The following is a 20,821-nucleotide window of genomic DNA, read 5'->3' as shown; positions in this document are numbered from 1 at the left end:
TGTCTTCTACAGGTGTAACATGACTTCCCAGCTCTCATACTCAGTGCCCTGACTGATGAAGGCAAGCACAACAGACACCTTCTTCACCTGTGGCAACACTTTCAGAAACCACGTACCTTTGCCCCGATATTTCTACAACACTCCTCAAGGCCCTCTCATTTATTCTGCAAGTCCTGACTTGGTTTCACTGTACACTGAAAGATATTTGTTGGATGATTAGCTTTCTTTGTCACATGTCCATCGAAACATTGAAATATACAGTACAGTGAAATGTGTCAATGACCATCAGAGTCTGTAAGTGTCCCCATACTTCCGGTGCCAACACACTAACGTTAACCTGTATGTTTTTGGAAAGTGGGAGAAAACTGGAGTACCTGGCGGAAGCCCACGTGGCCACAGAGAGAATGTACGAGCTCCTTACAGGTGGCGGTGGGAATTGAACTCCAGTTGCTGGTACTATAAAGTGTTGTGCTAACCACTACAGTACTGAGCCGCCCACCCACTTGTTTGAGTTAAATTCCATCTGCTGCTTTTTGGTCACTTTCCCTCTTAGCCTAGATTGTGTTGTAACCTCAGACAACCTCCTGCTCTGTCCACTACATCAGCAACTCTGGTGTTATCAGCAAACTTTCCGACACTCTCATCCAGGTAGTCAATATACTGTAGATGGCAAATCAGCCCTGTGGCACAACACTAGTCACAGACTTTCAATCTAAAAAACACTCCACCACCCACTGTCACCCTCTGATATCAGACACCAAGCCGATGACACAAAGCAGGGAGGCAGTGTGAAATGTGAGGAGGATGTTATGAGAATGCAGGGTGACTTGAACAGGCTGGGTGAGTGGGCAGATGCAGTTTAATGAGGATAAATGTGAGGTTATCCACGTTGGTGGTAAGAACAGGAAGGCAGATTATTATCTAAATGGAGTCAAGTTAGGAAAAGGGGAAGCACAACGAGATCTAGGTGTCCTTGTACATCAGTCACTGAAAGCAAGCATGCAAGTACAGCAGGCTGTGAAGAAAGCTAATGGCATGCTGGCCTTCATAACAAGGGAGATTGAGTATAAGAGCAAAGAGGTCCTTCTGCAGCTGTACAGGGCCCTGGTGAGACCACATCTGGAGTACTGTGTGCAGTTTTGGTCTCCAAATTTGAGGAAGGACATTCTTGCTATTGAGAGAGTGCAGCGTAGGTTCACAAGGTTAATTCCCGGGAGGGCAGGACTGTCATATGTCGAAAGATTGGAGCGACTGGGCTTGTATACTCTGGAATTTAGAAGGCTGAGAGGGGATCTTATTGAAGCATATAAGATTATTAAGGGATTGGACACGCTGCAGGCAGGAAGCATGTTCTCGCTGATGGGTGAGTCCAGAACCAAAGGCCACAGTTTAAGAATTAGGGGTCGGCCATTTAGAACGGAGTTGAGGAAAAACTTTTTCACTCAGAGAGTGGTGGATATATGGAATGATCTGCCCCAGAAGGCTGTGGAGGCCAAATCTCTGGATGCTTTCAAAAAAGAGATGGATAGAGCTCTTAAAGATAGTGGAATCAAAGGTTAAGGGGATAAGGCAGGAACTGGATACTGATAGTGGATGATCAGCCATGATCACAGTGAATGGCGGTGCTGGCTCGAAGGGCCGAATGGCCTACTCCTGCACCTATTGTCTATTGTCTATTGTCAAGCCAGTTTTGTATGCAATGACCAGCTGATCTTGGATTCGATGTGGTCTCCCAGTTACAGCCACGGACCCTGCTGCAGCCTTTCAGGTGGACTGCACAGCAAAGCCAGCAAGTGTGCTCGTGAATATGTACGTGTCAGCTAATCATTGCACTATGGCGGTATTTTTCTCCCTTCTCTTTGTTGTAGCGCTTATCATGACTTGAGCAAAGCACAGCAACGTTACACTGCCTGCTTGCATTGGGCTTTGCCTGTGAAGTTGGACTATCGAGTCAACTGATGCTGAAGACTAGCGCTGTTCATTGTATATTTAGATATTCATTTCAGCCGCAATGTCGGCATCTAGTTTATTGTTTGAGAGTCTTAGTTAATGGCTCTGTTTAACTGAGTGTTTATTGTTTTACTTTCCCTTAAAATCCTGTTTGTATTAAAGTCTGTGAACTATCGACCTTCTTTATTCTCTTTCTCTCTGCACTTGGACCATATCCCCCACCCTGTCATCTTGCTAAAGACTACATAGACAATGTCCTCCACCCTGTCATCTTGCTAAGGACTATGTAGACAATATCCTCCACCCTGTCCTATTGCTAAAGACTATGTCCTCGACCATGTCATCTTGCTAACCACTTCAGAACGCTCAGTCATATTTGCGAACACCTTTTCCACACATGCCCCCTAACCAGCCCTTGCCTTTCCAAAATGGAGGTGCAGTAGGTCCTGTTTCGGAATGAGTAAATTTCTCACCAGTACTATCTGGCTTAGCAGCCTGCAATTCCCTGGTGGGTTCTTGGACTTTCCTGAATTAGCCAACTCTTGTCATTTCTCAGACTTCTGGTCACCTGCACCCTAACTCTCAGCTCTCACCTTGGCATTCAGAATCAGTGTCAGCATCGTTTCCTTCTCATAGTCCAAGGCTTTTGCTAAGTAGATCAGAGGCGAGTTCTCTGACTTCAGGAGGAAGAAATTTGCGCCGTCCTGAAGGAGAGGAGGTACGGTATTATGGGATGTAGTGTGTAGGTGAAGGCTGTGAAGGAGAGGAGGTACGGTGTTATAGGATGTGTGTAGATGAGAATTGTGAAGGAGAGGAGGTACGGTATTATGGGATGTGTGTAGGTGAGGATTGTGAGGGAGAGGAGGTATGGTGTTATGGGATGTAGTCTGTAGGTGAGGGTTGTGAAGGAGAGGAGGTACGGTGTTATGGGATGTAGTGTGCAGCGGAGGAGTGGGTTTACATTGGGAGGATGACACACTCACTGTGTTGTTGTCCAGGCTGTAGAAGATAGGGTCCTGGTCCAAATCGATGGCTGTCACATATTTCCAGGACTGACCCACGGGGAACAGCTAGAAGAAGGACAAAAAATGTGTACTACTCTCAGTCTCCATCACCCCCCTCAGCTTCCATTAACCCCTCAGTCTCCATCACCCCCTCAGCTTCCATTAACCCCTCAGCCTCCATCACAGCCCCTGTCCCCCTCACTTACTGATCCCCTCACTCACTGATCCCCCTCACTCACTGATCCCCCTCACTGATCGTCTACACTCATTGTTTCTCTACTCTTTATGATATTTTAGGACCATAACTCCATCAGACATGTGAGGCACACTAGGGCCGTCATTCTATTGAGACAGCACCGCCATTCAATCATGGCTGAACCTTTTTATCCCCTCCTCAGCTGCACTCGTTGCCTCCGCCTTGTAATCTTTGATGGCCTGGCTATCAAGAATGTATTCATTTCTGTTCTAAATCCCCCTGTGACCTGGCATTCAAAGCTTTCTGTGGTTACAAATTCCACAAATCCACCAGCCACTGTCTCAAGGATTTTCTCCACATCTCTGTTTTCAACGGACACCCCCATATCCTGTGAATGTACCCATTTGTCCGAGACTCTCCCACCATGGGAAACATTCTTTCCACATCTACTCTGTCTAGGCCTTTCAACATTTGAAAGGTTTCAATGAGATCCCCCTCATCCTTCTGAATTCCAGCGAGTACAGGCATAGAGCTATCAAACGTGACTTGTATTCTAGATTTGAAACGAATGCTAACATGGCATTTTGCTTTCCTCACCCAGCACCGACTCAATCTGCAAGTTAACCTTCAAGGTGTTCTGTACAAAGACTCCCAAGTCACTCTGCATCTCAGATTTTTGGATTTTCTCTCCTTTTAGAAAATAGTCTGCACATTCATTTCTTCTACCAAAGTGCATGACCATGCATTTTCCAGCATTTAAGACAGATTAGGAGAATGGGCAAGAAATTCGTATTTCATTTGCCAATTTTTTGCCCATTCTCCTAATCTGTCTAAGTCCTTTTGCATCCTACCTGTTTCCTCAACACTACCTGCCCCTCCACCAATCTTTGTATCATCCGCGAACTTGGCAACACAGGCATCTATTCCATCACCTAAATCATTTATATACAGCATAAAAAGAAATGGTCCCAACACCGATCCCTGTGGAACACCACTAGTCGCTGGAAGCCAACCAAAAAAAGGATCCTTTTATTCCCACTCCTTGCCTCCTACCAATCAGCCAATGCTCTAAACATACTCGTAACTTTCCCGTAATACCATGGGTTCTTAACTTGGTAAGCAGCCACATATGTGGCACCTTGTCAAAGGCCTTCTGGAAATCCAAATACACAACATCCCCTTTATCTATCCTACTTGTTATCTCCTCAAAGAATTCCACCAGGGTAGTCAGACAAGATTTTCCCTTAAGGAAACCATGCTCACTTAGTCCTATCTTGTCCTGTGTCACCAAATACTCCATCACCTCATCCTTAACAACTGACTCCAACATCTTCCCAACCACTGAGGTCAGGCTAATTCGTCTATAGTTTCCTTTCTGCTCCCTTCCTCCTTTCTTAAAGAGTGGAGTGACATTTGCAATCTTCCAGTCCTCTGGCACCATGCCAGTCAATTGATTCTTGAAAGATCATTACTAATCCCTCCACAATCTCCTGCACCCTGACACCACCTACCCAATTCACCCACAGATCTCCCTCCACCACAGCAATGCCTACACCCTCACACCACCTACCCAATTCACCCACAGATCAGTCCATCTACATCTGACATTCTATCCTACACATCCCACCACCATACAATGTTTTATCATTCTGCCTTTTCCCACAGTTTGCCAACTCGTCTAAGTCCTGATCATCGATAACCCTCCACTTATACATCAGAACATCCCTCATCCTCTCACTCCCTACAGCACCCCCTTTACATCCCAGGCCCTCATACGCCGCAATTAATACACATCCCGACATTGACAACCCCGCGCACACACACAATTACACCCACTCTGTCGCCCGCACTCCAATAAAAATGCAGACTCCATTTCCCCTGGGAACGCCCTGCCCCACAGTCTTGGTGCTGACCCACGACCCCTGCCCTCAGTGGCACAGAGAGAGGTATTACCTCACTGATGTTTGCATCCAGCTTGTTCTTGGGGAATGTCGGTGTGTTGTCATTGACGTTCGTCACCTCCAGATAGAAAGAGAGCTTGCTCTGTAACAGAGGATGAACTCCCAGTGAGACTGGCGCTCTGTGGGTCAGTGCACAGCCAGAGGGACCCCGGCTGTGGGAAGGATCAGTGGCAGAGCATCCATTTTCACAGCCTGGAATTACAGCTCTGAGGTTGGGGCAGGGAAGGAAATGCCCCCTCACCTCCCATCACTGTGACAGTATTCATTCAGCTCCCCTCTGCACACAGTGTGACTGTCACTCAGCAGCACCCCTCCCACAGTGTGACCCTCCCTCAGTAGCACCCCTCCCTCAGTGTGACCCTCCCTCAGTAGCACCCCTCCCTCAGTGTGACCATCCCTCCCACAGTGTGACTCTCCCTCTGTACCACCCCTCCCACCGTGTGACCCTCCCTCAGTACCACCCTCCCACAGTGTGATCCTCCCTCAGTACCACCCCCTCCCACAGTGTGACCCCCGCCCCCTCTCTCTACACCACTTTCTGTAAAATCCAGAGCTGCAGAAACGCCAAGAGAAGCTCCAAAGACCTTAACCCTGGGGGAGGAAAGATCTTCAGAGCTGGGCGAACCACTGAAGAGTGGACCAAGACAGAGAATTACGGCAAGTGGCTGTCCCTTTCGGGATAACGAGCAGAGAAAGAAGGACAGATAGTAGAAATGCACAGAATCTAATGTCCAGGAGAGGGAACTGAAAACAAGCTCAATATCAGAGGAGAAAAATTGAGTAGGCAGCTGAGATGCGGCTTCTCACAAAGAAGGGCAGTACACTGTATGGAACGAGATTCTCAGATATTGGGGAGGACACTGTATGGAACGAGATTCTCACAGGGAACGAGGAGAACACTGTATGGAACAAGATTCTCAGATATTGGGGAGAACACTGTATGGAACGAGATTCTCAGATATTGGGGAGAACACTGTATGGAACGAGATTCTCACGGGGAACGGGGAGAACACGGTATGGAACGAGATTGTCACAGAGAATGGTGGGTACATTGTATGCAATGAGATTCTCACAGAGAATGGGGAGTTCACTGAATGCAATGAGATTCTCTCTGAAGATGGGAGTACACTGTATGGAACGAGATTCTCACAGGGAATGGAGAGAACACGGTATGGAACGAGCTTAGAAACCATAGAAACCATAGAAAAACTACAGCACAGAAACAGGCCTTTTGGCCCCTCTTGGTTGTGCTGAACCATTTTCTGCCTAGTCCCACTGACCTGCACACGACCATATCCTTCCATACACCTCCCATCCATGTATCTGTCCAATTTATTCTTAAATGTTAAAATAGAACGCACAATTACCACCTCATCTGGCAGCTCATTCCACACTCCCACCACTCTCTGTATGAAGAAGCCCCCCACTAATGTTCCCTTTAAACTTTTCTCCCCTCACGCTTAACCCATGTGCTCTGTTTTTTTTCTCCCCTTGCCTCAGTGGAAAAAAGCCTGCTTTCATTCACTCTATCTATACCCATCATAATTTTATATACCTCTATCAAATCTCCCCTCATTCTTCTACGCTCCAGGGAATAAAGTCCTAATCTATTCAACCTTTCTCTGTAACTGAGTTTCTCAAGTCCCGGCAACATCCTTGTAAACCTTCTCTGCACTCTTTCAACCTTATTAATATCCTTCCTGTAATTTGGTGACCAAAACTGAACATAATACTCGACATTCGGCCTCACCAATGCCTTATACAACCTCATCATAACATTCCAGCTCTTATACTCAATACTTTGATTAATAAAGGCCAATGTACCAAAAGCTCTCTTTACGACCCTATCTACTTGTGATGCCACTTTTAGGGAATTTTGTATCTGTATTCCCAGATCCCTCTGTTCTACTGCTCTCCTCAGTGTCTTACCATTTACCCTGTATGTTCTACCTTGGTTTGTCCTTCCAAAGTGCAATACCTCACACTTGTCTGTATTAAACTCCATCTGCCATTTTTCAGCCCATTTTTCCAGCTGGTCCAAATCCCTCTGCAAGCTTTGAAAACCTTCCTCATTGTCCACTACACCTCCAATCTTTGTATCATCAGCAAATTTGCTGATCCAATTTCCCACATTATCATACAGATCAATGATATAGATGACAAATAACAATGGACCCAGCACTGATCCCTGTGACACATCACTAGTCACAGGCCTCCACTCTGAGAAGCAATCCTCTACTACCACTCTTTGGCTTCTTCCATTGAGCCAATGTCCAATCCAATTTACCACCTTTCCATGTATACCTAGCGACTGAATTTTCCTAACTAACCTCCCATGTGGAACCTTGTCAAAGGCCTTACTGAAGTCCATGTAGACAACATCCACTGTCTTCCCTTCATGCACTTTCCTGGTAACCTCCTCGAAAAACTCCAATAGATTGGTCAAACATGACCTACCATGCACAAAGCCATGTTGACTCTCCCTAATAAGTACCTTTCTATCCAAATGCTTGTAGATTCTGTCTCTTAGTACTCCCTCAAATAACTTACCAACTACCGGCGTCAAACTTACTGGTCTATAATTTCCCGGATTACTTTTTGATCCTTTTTTAAACAATGGATCAACGTGAGCCATTCTCCAATCCTCCGGCACCTCACCCGTAGACACCGACATTTTAAATATTTCTGCCAGGGCCCCTGCAATTTCAACACTAGTCTCCTTCAAGGTCCGAGGGAATACCCTTTCAGGTCTTGGGGATTTATCCACTTTAATTTGCGTCAAGATAGCAAGCACCTCCTCCATTTCAATCTGTACAGTTTCCATGATCTCACTATTTGTTTCCCTTAATTCCATAGACTTCACGAAGTGAAGAAGTGAAGATGCGTCCTGACGAAGGGTCTCGGCCTGAAACGTTGACTGCACCTCTTCCTAGAGATGCTGCCTGGCCTGCTGCATTCACCAGCAACTTTTATGTGTGTTCCATAGACTTCATGCCAGTTTCCCTAGTAAATACAGACGCAAAAAACCCACTTAAGATCTCCCCCATTTGTTTTGGTTCCGCACATAGCCGACCACTCTGATCTTCAAGAGGACCAATTTTATCCCTTACAATCCTTTTTCTCTTAATATACCTGTAAAAGCTCTTTGGATTATCCTTCACTTTGACTGCCAAGGCAACCTCATGTCTTCTTTTAGCCCTCCTGATTTCCTTCTTAAGTATTTTCTTGCACTTTTTATACTCCTCAAGCACTTTATTTACTCCCTGTTTCCTATACATGTCATACAACTCTCTCTTCTTCTTTGTCAGAGTTGCAATATCCCTTGAGACCCAGGGTTCCTTATTCCTATTCAATTTGCCTTTAATCCTGACAGGAACATACAAGCTCTGCACTCTCAAAATTTCTCCTCCTAAGGCTTCCCACTTACCGATCACATCCTTGCCAGAGAACAACCTGTCCCAATCCACGCCTTTTAGATCCTTTCTCATTTCTTCAAACTTGGCCTTCTTCCAGTTCAGAACCTCAACCCTAGGACCAGATCTATCTTTATCCATGATCAAGTTGAAACTAATGGTGTTATGATCACTGGAACCAAAGTGCTCCCCTACACACACTTCTGTCATTTGTCCTAACTCGTTTCCTAATAGGAGATCTAATATTGCATCCCCTCTATATATATTGGTACCTCTATATATTGATTTTGAAAACTTTCCTGAACACATTTCACAAACTCTAACCCATCTAGACCCCTAACAGTATGGGAGTCACAATCAATATGTGGAAAATTAAAATCCCCTACCACCACAACTTTATGTTTCCTGCAGTTGCCTGCTATCTCTCTGCAGATTTGCTCCTCCAATTCTCGCTGACTATTGGGTGGTCTATAATACAACCCCAATAATGTGGCCATACCTTTCCTGTTTTTCAGCTCCACCCATAAGGACTCAGTAGACAAGCCCTCTAATCTGTCCTGCCTGAGCACTGCTGTAACATTTTCCCTGACAAGCAATGCCACCCCCCACCTTTCGTTCCTCTGCCTCTATCACATCTGAAACATCGGAACCCTGGAATATTAAGCTGTCAGTCCTGCCCCTCCTGTAGCCAAATTTCACTAATTGCTATAACGTCATAATTCCACGTGTCAATCCACGCCCTCAACTCGTCTGCCTTCCCCGCAATACTCCTAGCATTGAAATATATACACCTCAGAAGATTTTTACCACCACTCACAACCTTTCTATTTGCTTCTCACAGAGGATGGGGAAAACACTGTATGGATCGAGATTCTCACAGCGGCTGGGGAGAACACTGTATGGAATGAGATTCTCACTGAGAATGGGGCGTACACTGTATGTGTGACAAAAGAACCAGTTATCAGAAGATTGATGCCGATAAGAGGACAATGGGGGAACCTTCAAGAGATGTTAATGAGAGACGAGAGGGATTAACGGAAAGGAGACACAGTTCCGAGTATTGTCAGAGACCGGGGCTTTGAACCCTGAACTGTTCGATGGACAGGCGATACCCCAGCAGGGGGATAAAAAGGGACAGGTTCACTAAGGCAATGGACACACGACTCCACGAGGTAGCGAGACCCTGAAAGCGGTGTGCCCCCCCCCCCCACTAGTTGGTGGGAGTTGTTGGAGGTCTGGCCGCGGAACCAGCCATAGACGCACAGGGTAGAAAGGTACGGATCGGCGGGAACCTGGTGTGTGTGTCCACCCTTGCCTGGGTGCCAGGTTCACCGCAGAAGAACAATCGTATCTGGAATGGAGGGGTCACAGTCGGTGACCTCAGAAGACATTACAAAGGGCTCACCCGAAAGCTGACTGCGAGGAATATCGAAGGTCTGGTTGGAATCCGATTTGAATATTCATTCGTTCTCTCTCTTCCCCCACCCCCCGCCGCCGCCCCCAACGGCATAACAGCGATTACTGTGAACTGAACTGAACTCAATTGAACTGAACTTTGCGTCACTTGAAACTGGTCATTTACCCCTAGACTGCGATAGAGCTTGATTGATCCTATTATCCTAGTTCTGTGTACATGTGTGTTTATCATTGCTGAACTGTTGCATTTATTATCCTTTTGATTAGAGTACTGTGTTGCTTATTTCTTTAATAAAACTTTCTTAGTTCCAGTAATCCAGACTCCAACTAAGTGGCCCATTTCTGCTGGTTTGGCAACCCAGTTACGGGGTACATAACATAATAACATAAGTGGGGGCTCGTCTGGGATTTCCAATGCTAAATTTGGGACGGCGTAAATTGATTGGGTTAAAATTCCCGAAAGAAAGAAAAGGCAAACAGCAGAAATGGAGATTGAGGGATTTCTAAAGGCGCCGATCTTGGAGGCATTAGACGATGCCAGGAAAGTGGAATTGGCAGCTGTGGCCAAACGGTTGAATCTTGTTAAGGGGAAGTCGACAATGAGGAGAGAGGAGATACACAGAGCTATCGTAGAGCACTATGTATCTAAAGGTGTGTTTCCCCAAGGGGAGCTGGAGGTGATATCTATGGGAAAACCTGGTGGAGACGCAGTACAGGTGCAGATTGAAAAACTGAGACTCGAGCACGAGTTCCGGGTACGGCAGCTAGAACACGAAGAAAAACAGTTAGAACGACAACGAGAAGAGAGAGAGAGACAGTTAACGGCAAGAGAGAGAGAGGCACAAACAGTTGGAGCGAGAAGAGAAACAGGGGGAAAGGGAATTCGAGCTGGAGAGGTTAAAGATAAGGGCAGAGCAGGGGCCCATGCCAAACCAAGGTGGAGGGTTCAGGGCGATCCAGGAGGTTAGGCTGGTTCCCCCATTTGACAATACCGATGTGGATCGGTACTTTCTCCATTTCGAAAAAGTTGCTGCAAGTCAGGTCTGGCCGAGGGATAAGTGGTCTGTTTTGCTTCAGAGTGTACTTAAAGGGAAAGCCCAACAAGCTTACTCGGCTTTGTCCGCGGAAGATGCCCAGAGGTATGAGGTGGTGAAAGAGGCCATCCTCAGGATTTATGAGTTGGTCCCGGAGGCATATCGGCAGAGGTTCCGGAATGTGAGGAAGCAGTGGGACCGCACGTATTTAGAGTTTTCCCGTGAGATGCAGACATATTGTGAGCGTTGGTGCGCCTCGAAATGGGTAGATGGGGATTATGACAGACTGCTACAGCTGATCCTGATTGAGCAGTTTAAAGGTTGTGTCCCTGACGGTATGAGACCCTACCTAGATGAGAAAGAGGCAGACACTTTAGCCGCAACTGCTAAGTTAGCGGATGAGTACGCGTTGACACATAAAACGAAGTTTGCCCCGAGTAAAGGCTACCAGAAGGGTAGTCAGGACGGCGGGGAGAGTCCGCCAGAAAAGTCAGAAAGTAAACCGGGGACTAGTGAGAAGGATAAGGTAGACCGGGAGCAGTCTGGTAGGAAGTCTCCTGGGGTGGTTTGTTATAATTGTGGGAAAGTCGGACACTTTGCGTCCAGGTGCTTTGCCCCAAAGAAGGGAGAGGAAAAGGCGGCGTTTCCGACTAGCTGTATTGAGCTGGTAAGCAAACCGCTAGGAGAGGAGAGGGCTAACAAAGTTCCGGAAGGGCGCGAGAGGTTTATCTCGGCCGGATTGGTCTCGGTGAAGGAGGGGTTAAACCCAGTTCCAGTGCGGATCTGGAGAGACACGGGAGCGTGTCAGTCATTGATAGTAAAGAGTGTGTTAGAGTTTAGTTCAGAGACCCAGACTGGGGAGGTCAGGGTTAAAGGCATTGGGCAAGGGACTGAGGCAGTACCCTTGCACCAGATACACCTAAAAAGCGACTTGGTCTCTGGACGGTCATGATAGGGGTGAGGCTCGAACTACCGATGAAAGGCGTGGAGATCTTGCTCGGTAATGACCTCGCCGGCGGGGAAGTGTATCCGGCAGTAAAATTGACAGGCCCGCCTGCCAGCATTGAGGCCCCGCCCATGGACTCACAGGTTTATCCCGTTTGCGCAGTGACTCGGCGCATGTCCAGAAAGACTGCTGAAATAGCTCTAGCTGGGACGTTTCTACCAGCCTTGTACCAGGAGGGAGTGAGGAAATTGAGGTAGATTTATCATTGGAAAGGAGGGAATTTGTGCAGGCGCAGGATCGAGACGAGGAGCTGATGGTTTCGGCGGGGACAGCTCTCTCTGAAGCAGAGTTGAGGGGAGAGCCAGTGGGCTGTTGTGTGGAGGAGGGAGTGCTAAGGAAGAAAGGGAGACCAAGTACAGTGCCCGCAGATGAGAAATGGGGGATGGTACCAAAAATTTATGGGGATGAGATTCTTAACCTGGCCCACAAGATACCCCTCGGTGGACATTTTGGGGGGAGGAAAACAGTCGTCGGAATCATGAAAGAGTTTTACTGGCTGCACAGGAGGAAGGATGTGATTGACTATTGTAGACGTGAGTTAACACAGTTATTGGCTATTAACATGTTAAAAGCTCACCACGATCAGAAAACAGATCTAGCTGGTGATATCACGAAAATAATGAGGCTAGGGTGACACCTGATAAAGGGAGGGCCCATTTTGAAAAGATAAGTGTGGTGCTGACCAGATGGGAGAAGTCTATCGTTTTGGCCAGCTTGGCTGATAAGGTCTCTCCCTTAATCCCCGAACAAAGCGAGCTAGTTAAACGGCACGCACACGGATGTCCGAACGTCACGGTACATGGGATGGTTGTCACGTCAGGTCAGCCTAGTGAGCAACACCCCTATAGAATAATTAATTCAGTGTCAAAAGGGCTAAAGAACACAGAAGTGTATATTGGCGATGTAGTAGTCTGGAGTGACACGTGGGAGGAACACATTATGGCGGTAGAGAAGCTGTTTAAATGGCTGTCTGAAGCCAGCCTGACAGTGAACCTCACAAACAGTGAGTTCGGCCGCCCGAAGGTCACTTATCTAGGATTTGTGGTAGGACAGGGGCAGCTGGCTCCGATGCAAGCTAAGGTGCGGGCTATCTCTGAAGTCCCCACCCGACAGACAAGAGAGCCCTGAGAAGGTTCTTGGAGATGGTGGGGTACTATCGGAAGTTTCGCAGAAAAAAACAACTTTGCAGATGGTACCCACCCTCTTACTAAGCCCTTGCCAAAGAATGCTAAGTTGGTATGGGACGACCCTTGTTATCTGTGTCCAGGGCGAAAACCACCGAGACGTTATACTGATCACAATTCATTAGTGTTTTCGGCCACTATGAAGTTTGCTAAATTGGAGCCTGGTTTAGAGGATTATTAAAATAACGCATATAAAAGGAACAGAAAATGTGATTGCTGACTGTCTGTCAGATGTTGACAACTTAAAAGTCTCTGTATTAGCTGAAAAGCTGATAAACATGTATATTTGTGTTTATCTGATTGTGTATTCATGACTATATTTTTATCCCGGTAAAAATCCTTTGAAGTGTAAGGGGTGTGACAAAAGAACCAGTTATCAGAAGATTGATGCCGATAAGAGGACAATTGGGGGAACCTTCAAGCGATGTTAATGAGAGACGAGAGGGATTAACGGAAAGGAGACACAGTTCCGAGTATTGTCAGAGACCGGGGCTTTGAACCCTGAACTGTTCGATCGACAGGCGATACCCCAGCAGGGGGATAAAAAAGGGACGGGTTCGCGAAGGCAATAGACACACGACTCCACGAGGTAACGAGACCCTGAAAGCGGTGTGCTCCCCCCACTAGTTGGTGGGAGTTTTTGGAGGTCTGGTCGCGGAACCAGCCATAGACGCACAGGGTAGAAAGGTACGGATCGGCGGGAACCTGGTGTGTGTGTCCACCCTTGCCTGGGTGCCGGGTTCACCGCAGAAGAACGATCGTATCTGGAATGGAGGGATCACAGTCGAGGTGACCTCAGAAGACATTACAAAGGGCTCGCCCGAAAGCTGATTGCGAGGAATATCGAAGGTCTGTTTGGAATCCGATTTGAATATTCATTCGTTCTCTCTCTTCTCCCCCCCCCCCCGCCGCCCCCAACGGCATAACAGTGATTACTGTGAACTGAACTGAACTCAATTGAACTGAACTTTGCGTCACTTGAAACTGGTCATTTACCCCTAGACGGCGATAGAGCTTGATTGATCCTATTATCCTAGTTCTGTGTACACGTGTGTTTATCATTGCTGAACTGTTGCATTTATTATCCTTTTAATTAGAGTACTGTGTTGATTATTTCTTTAATAAAACTTTCTTAGTTCCAGTAATCCAGACTCCAACTAAGTGGCCCATTTCTGCTGGTTTGGCAACCTAGTTACGGGGTACGTAACATATGGAATGAGATTCTCACAGAGAATGGGAAGCGCACTGCATGGAACGAGCTGTCACAGAATGGGGTGTACACTGTATGGAATGGGAAGTCTGTCCGGTTTGGGTTTTTTCAGAAGTTAAGTCTGTTAATAAATTTTGTATTATTTCTCTTCTTGGTTGTTCAATTCCTCTATTCTTAACCAATTTAACTGATAATTTTGTAGTTAAACATTCTTTAAGGATTTGGTTACAATTTAGAAAATTCTTTAGGTTATTTGGTTTTTCACTCTCTGGTACCATTTTTTCTAATTTTTTTTAGACAATAGGTGCAGGAGTAGGCCATTCGGCCCTTTGAGCCAGCACCGCCATTCACTGTGATCATGGCTGATCATCCACAATCAGTATCCAGTTCCTGCCTTATCCCTATAACCTTTGATTCCGCTATCTTTAAAAGCTCTATCCATCTCTTTCTTGAAAGCACAGAGACTTCGCCTCCACAGCCTTCTGGGGCAGAGCATTCTATATATCCACCACTCTCTGGGTTAAAAAGTTTTTCCTCAACTCCGTTCTAAATGGCCTACCCCTTATTCTTAAACTGTGGCCTCTGGTCCTGGACTCACCCATCAGCGGGAACATGCTTCCTGCCTCCAGCGTGTCCAATTCCTTAATAATCTTATGTAAGGGGGTTTCGACTTTTATGTTACGGCGGAGGCTAATTAAAATGGCGTCTTTGTTATGTTAATCTGGGGAATGCGGCTTTGTTGTGTTAAACACTGAGAAAGTTTGTGCTAGCAGCTTGTTTTGGTTTAGAGCGTGATAAGAAATATGTTATTAACCAATTGGGATAGTTGTTATGTTTTTGGTGTATTTGTATGCGCAGGGTTTTGGGGGAGAAGGCGGGAGAGCGAGACAGAGGATGGACCAGGTGCTGTGATGTCCGCTAACGGGGTCGGACCCCGAGGATGGTATTCAGCGAGGTGACGGAGACGGACTCGTGTGGAGCGTCTAGTCGATCACCGTTGGTGGTCCCAGGCGGCCGGTCGAGGTAGTCTGTGGGGTCGCAGGGTGAAAAAGAAGGTCCTTGAGCTCCAACTGTTTTGTGCACGAAGAGATTGAACTTTGATGTGTGGCACCTTTTATTTTCCTTTTATATTTTATTCTCTCTTAATTATATAGTTCCAGTAATATCTATAAACTGTAAATCATTTATTTGCACCTGGTGTATTGTCTGTTATTTGGGCAGGGTGGGGGGGGGGAGCTACACTTATATGTTTCAATAAGATCCCCTCTCAGCCTTCTAAATTCCAGAGTATACAAGCCCAGTTGCTCCAATCTTTCGACATACGACAGTCCCGCCATCCCGGGAATTAACCTTGTGAACTTACGCTGCACTCCCTCAATAGCAAGAATGTCCTTCCTCAAATTTGGAGACCAAAACTGCACACAGTACTCCAGGTGTGGTCTCACCAGGGCCCTGTACAGCTGCAGAAGGACCTCTTTGCTCTTATACTCAATTCCCCTTGTTATGAAGGCCAGCATGCCATTAGCTTTCTTCACAGCCTGCTGTACTTGCATGCCTGCTTTCAGTGACTGATGTACAAGAACACCTAGATCTCGTTGTGCTTCCCCTTTTCCTAACTTGACTCCATTTAGATAATAATCTGCCTTCCTGTTCTTACCACCAAAGTGGATAACCTCACATTTATCCACATTAAACTGCATCTGTCATGCATCTGCCCACTCACCCAGCCTGTTCAAGTCACCCTGCATTCTCATAACATTTCACACTGTCACCCAGCTTTGTGTCATTGGCAAATTTGCTAATGTTACTTTTAATTCCCTCATCTAAATCATTAATATATATTGTAAACAGCTGCGGTCCCAGCACTGAACCCTGCGGTACCCCACTGGTCACTGCCTGCCATTCCGAAAGGGACACGTTAATCGCTACTCTTTGTTTTCTGTCAGCCAGCCAATTTTCAATCCATGTCAGTACTCTGCCCCCAATACCATGTGCCCTAATTTTGCCCACTAATCTCCTATGTGGGACTTTATCAAAGGTTTTCTGAAAGTCCAGGTACACTACATCCACTGGCTCTCTCTTGTCCATTTTCATAGTTACATCCTCAAAAAAATTCCAGAAGATTAGTCAAGCACGGTTTCTCCTTCGTAAATCCATGCTGACTCGGACCGATCCAGTTATTGTTATCAAGATGTGTCGTTATTTCATCTTTCATAATTGACTCCAGCATCTTTCCCACCATCTACGTCAGACTAACCGGTCTATAATTCCCTGTTTTCTCTCTTCCTCCCTTCTTGAAGAGAGGGACAACATTAGCCACCCTCCAATCCACAGGAACTGATCCTGAATGTATAGAACATTGGAAAATGATTACCAATGCATCTACGATTTCTAAAGCCACCTCCTTAAGTACCCTGGGATGCAGACCATCAGGTCCTGGGGACTTATCAGCCTTCAGACCCAACAGCCTATCCAACACCATTTCCTGCCTAATATAAATTTCCTTCAATTCATCCATTACCCTAGGTCCTTCGGCCACTATTACATCTGGGAGATTGTTTGTGTCTTCCCTAGTGAAGACAGATCCAAAGTATCTGTTCAACTCATCTGCCATTTCCTTGTTCCCCATAATAAATTCACCCGCTTCTGTCTTCAAGGGCCCAATTTTGGTCTTAACTATTTTTTTCCTTTTCACATACCTAAAGAAACTTTTACTATCCTGCTTTGTATTCTTGGCTAGTTTACCTTCATACCTCATTTTTTTCTCCGCGTATTGCCTTTTTAGTTACCTTCTGTTGCTCTTTAAAAGTTTCCCAATCCTCCGGCTTCCCACTCGTCTTTGCTATGTTATACTTCTTCTCTTTTATTTTTATACTGTCCATTACTTCCCTTGTCAGCCACAGCCTCCCCTTACTCCCCTTAGGATCTTTCTTGCTCTTTGGAACGAACTGATCCTGCACCTTCCGCATTATTCCCAGAAACACTTGCCATTGCTGTTCCACTGTCATCCCTGCTAGGGTATTGTTCCATTGAACTTTGGCCAGCTTCTCCCTCATAGCACCATAGTTCCCTTTGTTCAACTGTAATACTGACACTTCCGAGTTTCCCTTCTCCCTCTCAAATTGTAGATTAAAACTTATCATATTTTAAACCTTTTTTGACTGATGTAGTTTTTAAAGAGTGGAATAGACTATTAAATGTTTTCAAGATCTGTTTGCTGGAAAGTGTCTTTTCTCATTTGATCAACTATATTAAATATAATCTTCGTAAAACTCAGTTTTTTAGATATTTACAAATTAGAGAATTCTTGTGTTCTCAACTTTATACATTTCCTAAATGTCCAGATACAATTTTTACTTTGAAACCTTTTTATAATGGGTCTATTTTTAATATTTATAGTATGTTGTTGGCATTGAGAAACATTCTGTTAGACAAAATTAAAAACCTCTGGGAACATGACCTACAGATTTCAATTGATGAGGATACTTGGAATGAAATTTTTAAACTTGTTCACACCTCTTCATTATGCACGCGTCACTCTCTTTTACAACTTAAAGTGGTTCATAGAGCCTATATGACTAAAGATAAGCTCTCTCGTTTTTACTCAGATTTTTCTCCATACTGTAATAGGTGTAATGTTGAAGAGGCCTCTCTAATTCATATGTTTTGGTCCTGCCCGCGACTTGATAAATTTTGGAAAGAAATATTTCAAACCTTCTCAGAGCTTTTTAAAGTAAACTTTAAACCCAACCCTCTAACTGCCTAGTTTGGCATTGTTGGAGGAAATGATTTTACTCTTAAGCCGAATGATTTGCATATCTTGCCTTTTATTTCTCTTGCAGCCAGAAGAGTTTTGTTGCTTAAATGGAAAGATGCCGCTCCACCTACTCATGCCCATTGGTTGATTGATGTTGTGTCATGTTTAAATCTAGAGAAGATTAGGTGTTCTATTTCTATACCTAGATCAGATTTTTTCACATTATGGGAACCCTTTTGGAACTGCTTTCTCAATTTTCGATTTGGTCAGCAATGATGATGGTTATTATATGTTTGAATTTACGACTATATGTTAGAGATTATTTTTTCTTTTCTTTTAACCAAACAGCTGTTTGTTTTTGTTTTTTTTTCTCTCTTTTCTTTCTATTTTGTTATAGGGTTTTGATTTTGCTTCAGATTAGAATAAAATATACCTTTACAATATTATGATTAATTTACTATACATAGTTATGGGGAAATTCAATCTTGTTTCTGTTCCATAATATCACAATGTATTTTCTATTCGTCTATGCAAGGAATTAATAAAAATATTGAAAAAGAAGAAAGAAAATTGGAGTACACTGTATGGAACGAGATTCTCACAGAGAAAGTATTAATGACGATGCAATAAACACATTTAAAAGGCCTTTCTATAGGTGCATAGATGCGAATTATTTTGAAATATTTGGGCCAAACACGAATAAATTTGATGAGCAATCTTGGTCGGTATTGACCCCAATGGACCGAAGGACCTATTCTGTACTGTTGATGTTGATGTCATCCTCTGTGAAGGAAAGTGACAGGATCTGGGCATTCTTGTGGTAGTCTATGGGTTAATGCTATGCCACTCAGTTAGCCAATCCCTCCTGGGAGGAGTTCACATACTTTACAAGCATGGTTTGCACTAAAGTTCAGTTGAATATCCTGCAGCCTGGCGTCCTGGTTTGTCCTACACTATTCCTCAATAACGAACTGAACTTGATGTCAGAAGTATTTGATCGTCACTGAATTTGGTCCTCTGACCAAATGAAATCCACAACAATGAAATTCTTTATAGTAAGTACAGTATATATCTAGGTAAAATATCCAAAGTCTTATCAACTTAAACCGCCTATGATAATTTGCTCAGTGAGTGACACCTGGCCAGGATTGCTAGGCAATGCCTTTCAGCTTCACTGATACATTGTAATAATCTGTGGGCCACTAGCTCGGGTAATTGCACAGAGTCACAGACACAGCAGAGAAGTCAGTCAAACTCTCAGGGAGTGAAAGGAAGATTTTTATAATGCAAATAAATAAAATAATAGAAAACAAAGAGGCAGGAGAATGTAGTAAACACCTGCGGGTCACAGATCTGTCAGTGGGACAGTGACCACCGCTCCCTGGCCTTTAGCATTATCATGGAAAAGGATAGAGTCAGAGAGGACAGGAAAATTTTTAATTGGGGAAGGGCAAATTATGAGGCTATAGGGCTAGAACTTGCGGGTGTGAATTGGGATGATGTTTTTGCAGGGAAATGTACTATGGACATGTGGTCGATGTTTAGGGATCTCTTGCAGGATGTTAGGGATAAATTTGTCCCGGTGAGGAAGTTAAAGAATGGTAGGGTGAAGTGAGGTGGAAAATCTAGACAGGTGGAAGAAAGCAGCATACATGAGGTTTAGGAAGGAGGGATCAAATGGGTCTATTGAGGAATATAGGGTAGCAAGAAAGGAGCTTAAGAAGGGGCTGAGGAGAGCAAGAAGGGGGCATGAGAAGGCCTTGGCGAGTAGGGCAAAGGAAAACCCCAAGGCGTTCTTCAATTATGTGAAGAACCAAAGGATGACAGGAGTGAAGGTAGGACCTATTAGAGATAAAGGTGGGAAGATGTGCCTGGAGGCTGTGGAAATGAGTGAGGTCCTCAATGAATACTTCTCTTCAGTATTCACCAATGAGAGGGAACTTGATAATGGTGAGGACAATATGAGTGAGGTTGATGTTCTGGAGCATGCTGATGTTAAGGGAGAGGAGGTGTTGGAGTTGTTAAAATACATTAGGACGGATAAGTCCCCGGAATATTCCCCAGGCTGCTCCATGAGGCGAGGGAAGAGATTGCTGAGCCTCCAGCTAGGATCTTTATGTCCTCGTTGTCCACGGGAATGGTACCGGAGGATTGGAGGGAGGCGAATGTTGTTCCCTTGTTCAAAAAAGGTAGGAGGGATAGTCTGGGTAATTATAGACCAGTGAGCTTTACATCTGTGGTGGGAAAGCTGTTGGAAAAGATTCTTAGAGATAGGATCTATAGGCATTTAGAGAATCATGATCTGATGAGGGACAGTCAGCATGGCTTTGTGAAGGGCAGATCGTGTCTAACAAGCCTGATAGAGTTCTTTGAGGAGGTGACCTATAGATGAGGGTAGTGAAGTGGATGTGATCTATATGGATTTTAGTAAGGCATTTGACAAGGTTCCACACAGTAGACTTATTCAGAAAGTCAGAAGGCATGGGATCCAGGGAACTTTGGCCAGGTGGATTCAGAATTCGCTCGCCTACAGAAGACAGAGAGTCATGGTGGAGAGAGTACATTCGGATTGGAGGGTTGTGGCTAGTGTTGTCCCACAAGGATCAGTTCTAGGACCTCTACTTTTCGTGATTTTTATTAACGACCTGGATGTGGGGGTAGAAGAGTGGGTTGGCAAGTTTGCAGACCAC

At 45.1% G+C, this 20,821-nt stretch overlaps 1 protein-coding gene across 2 annotated transcripts in view; it reads right to left on the bottom strand.

The window, feature by feature from the left end:
- The window catches only part of cdhr5b (cadherin-related family member 5b), a 124,270-nt gene that overhangs the window by 51,885 nt on the left and 51,564 nt on the right, over positions 1–20,821 (bottom strand). For both annotated transcript variants that reach the window (XM_063061545.1, XM_063061546.1), the window contains exons 4-6: positions 5,104–5,193; positions 2,934–3,020; positions 2,544–2,654 (exon numbers count right to left, since the gene is read on the bottom strand). In XM_063061545.1, coding sequence (XP_062917615.1) covers positions 2,544–2,654; positions 2,934–3,020; positions 5,104–5,193 — 288 coding nt within the window. The remainder of the gene's footprint in view (positions 1–2,543; positions 2,655–2,933; positions 3,021–5,103; positions 5,194–20,821) is intronic.

Source organism: Mobula hypostoma, chromosome 11, assembly GCF_963921235.1.
Source record: "Mobula hypostoma chromosome 11, sMobHyp1.1, whole genome shotgun sequence".
Lineage (NCBI taxonomy): Eukaryota > Metazoa > Chordata > Chondrichthyes > Myliobatiformes > Myliobatidae > Mobula > Mobula hypostoma.
The sequence above is the reverse complement of the archived record's forward strand: the minus strand, read 5'-3'. Positions and strand labels throughout refer to the sequence as shown.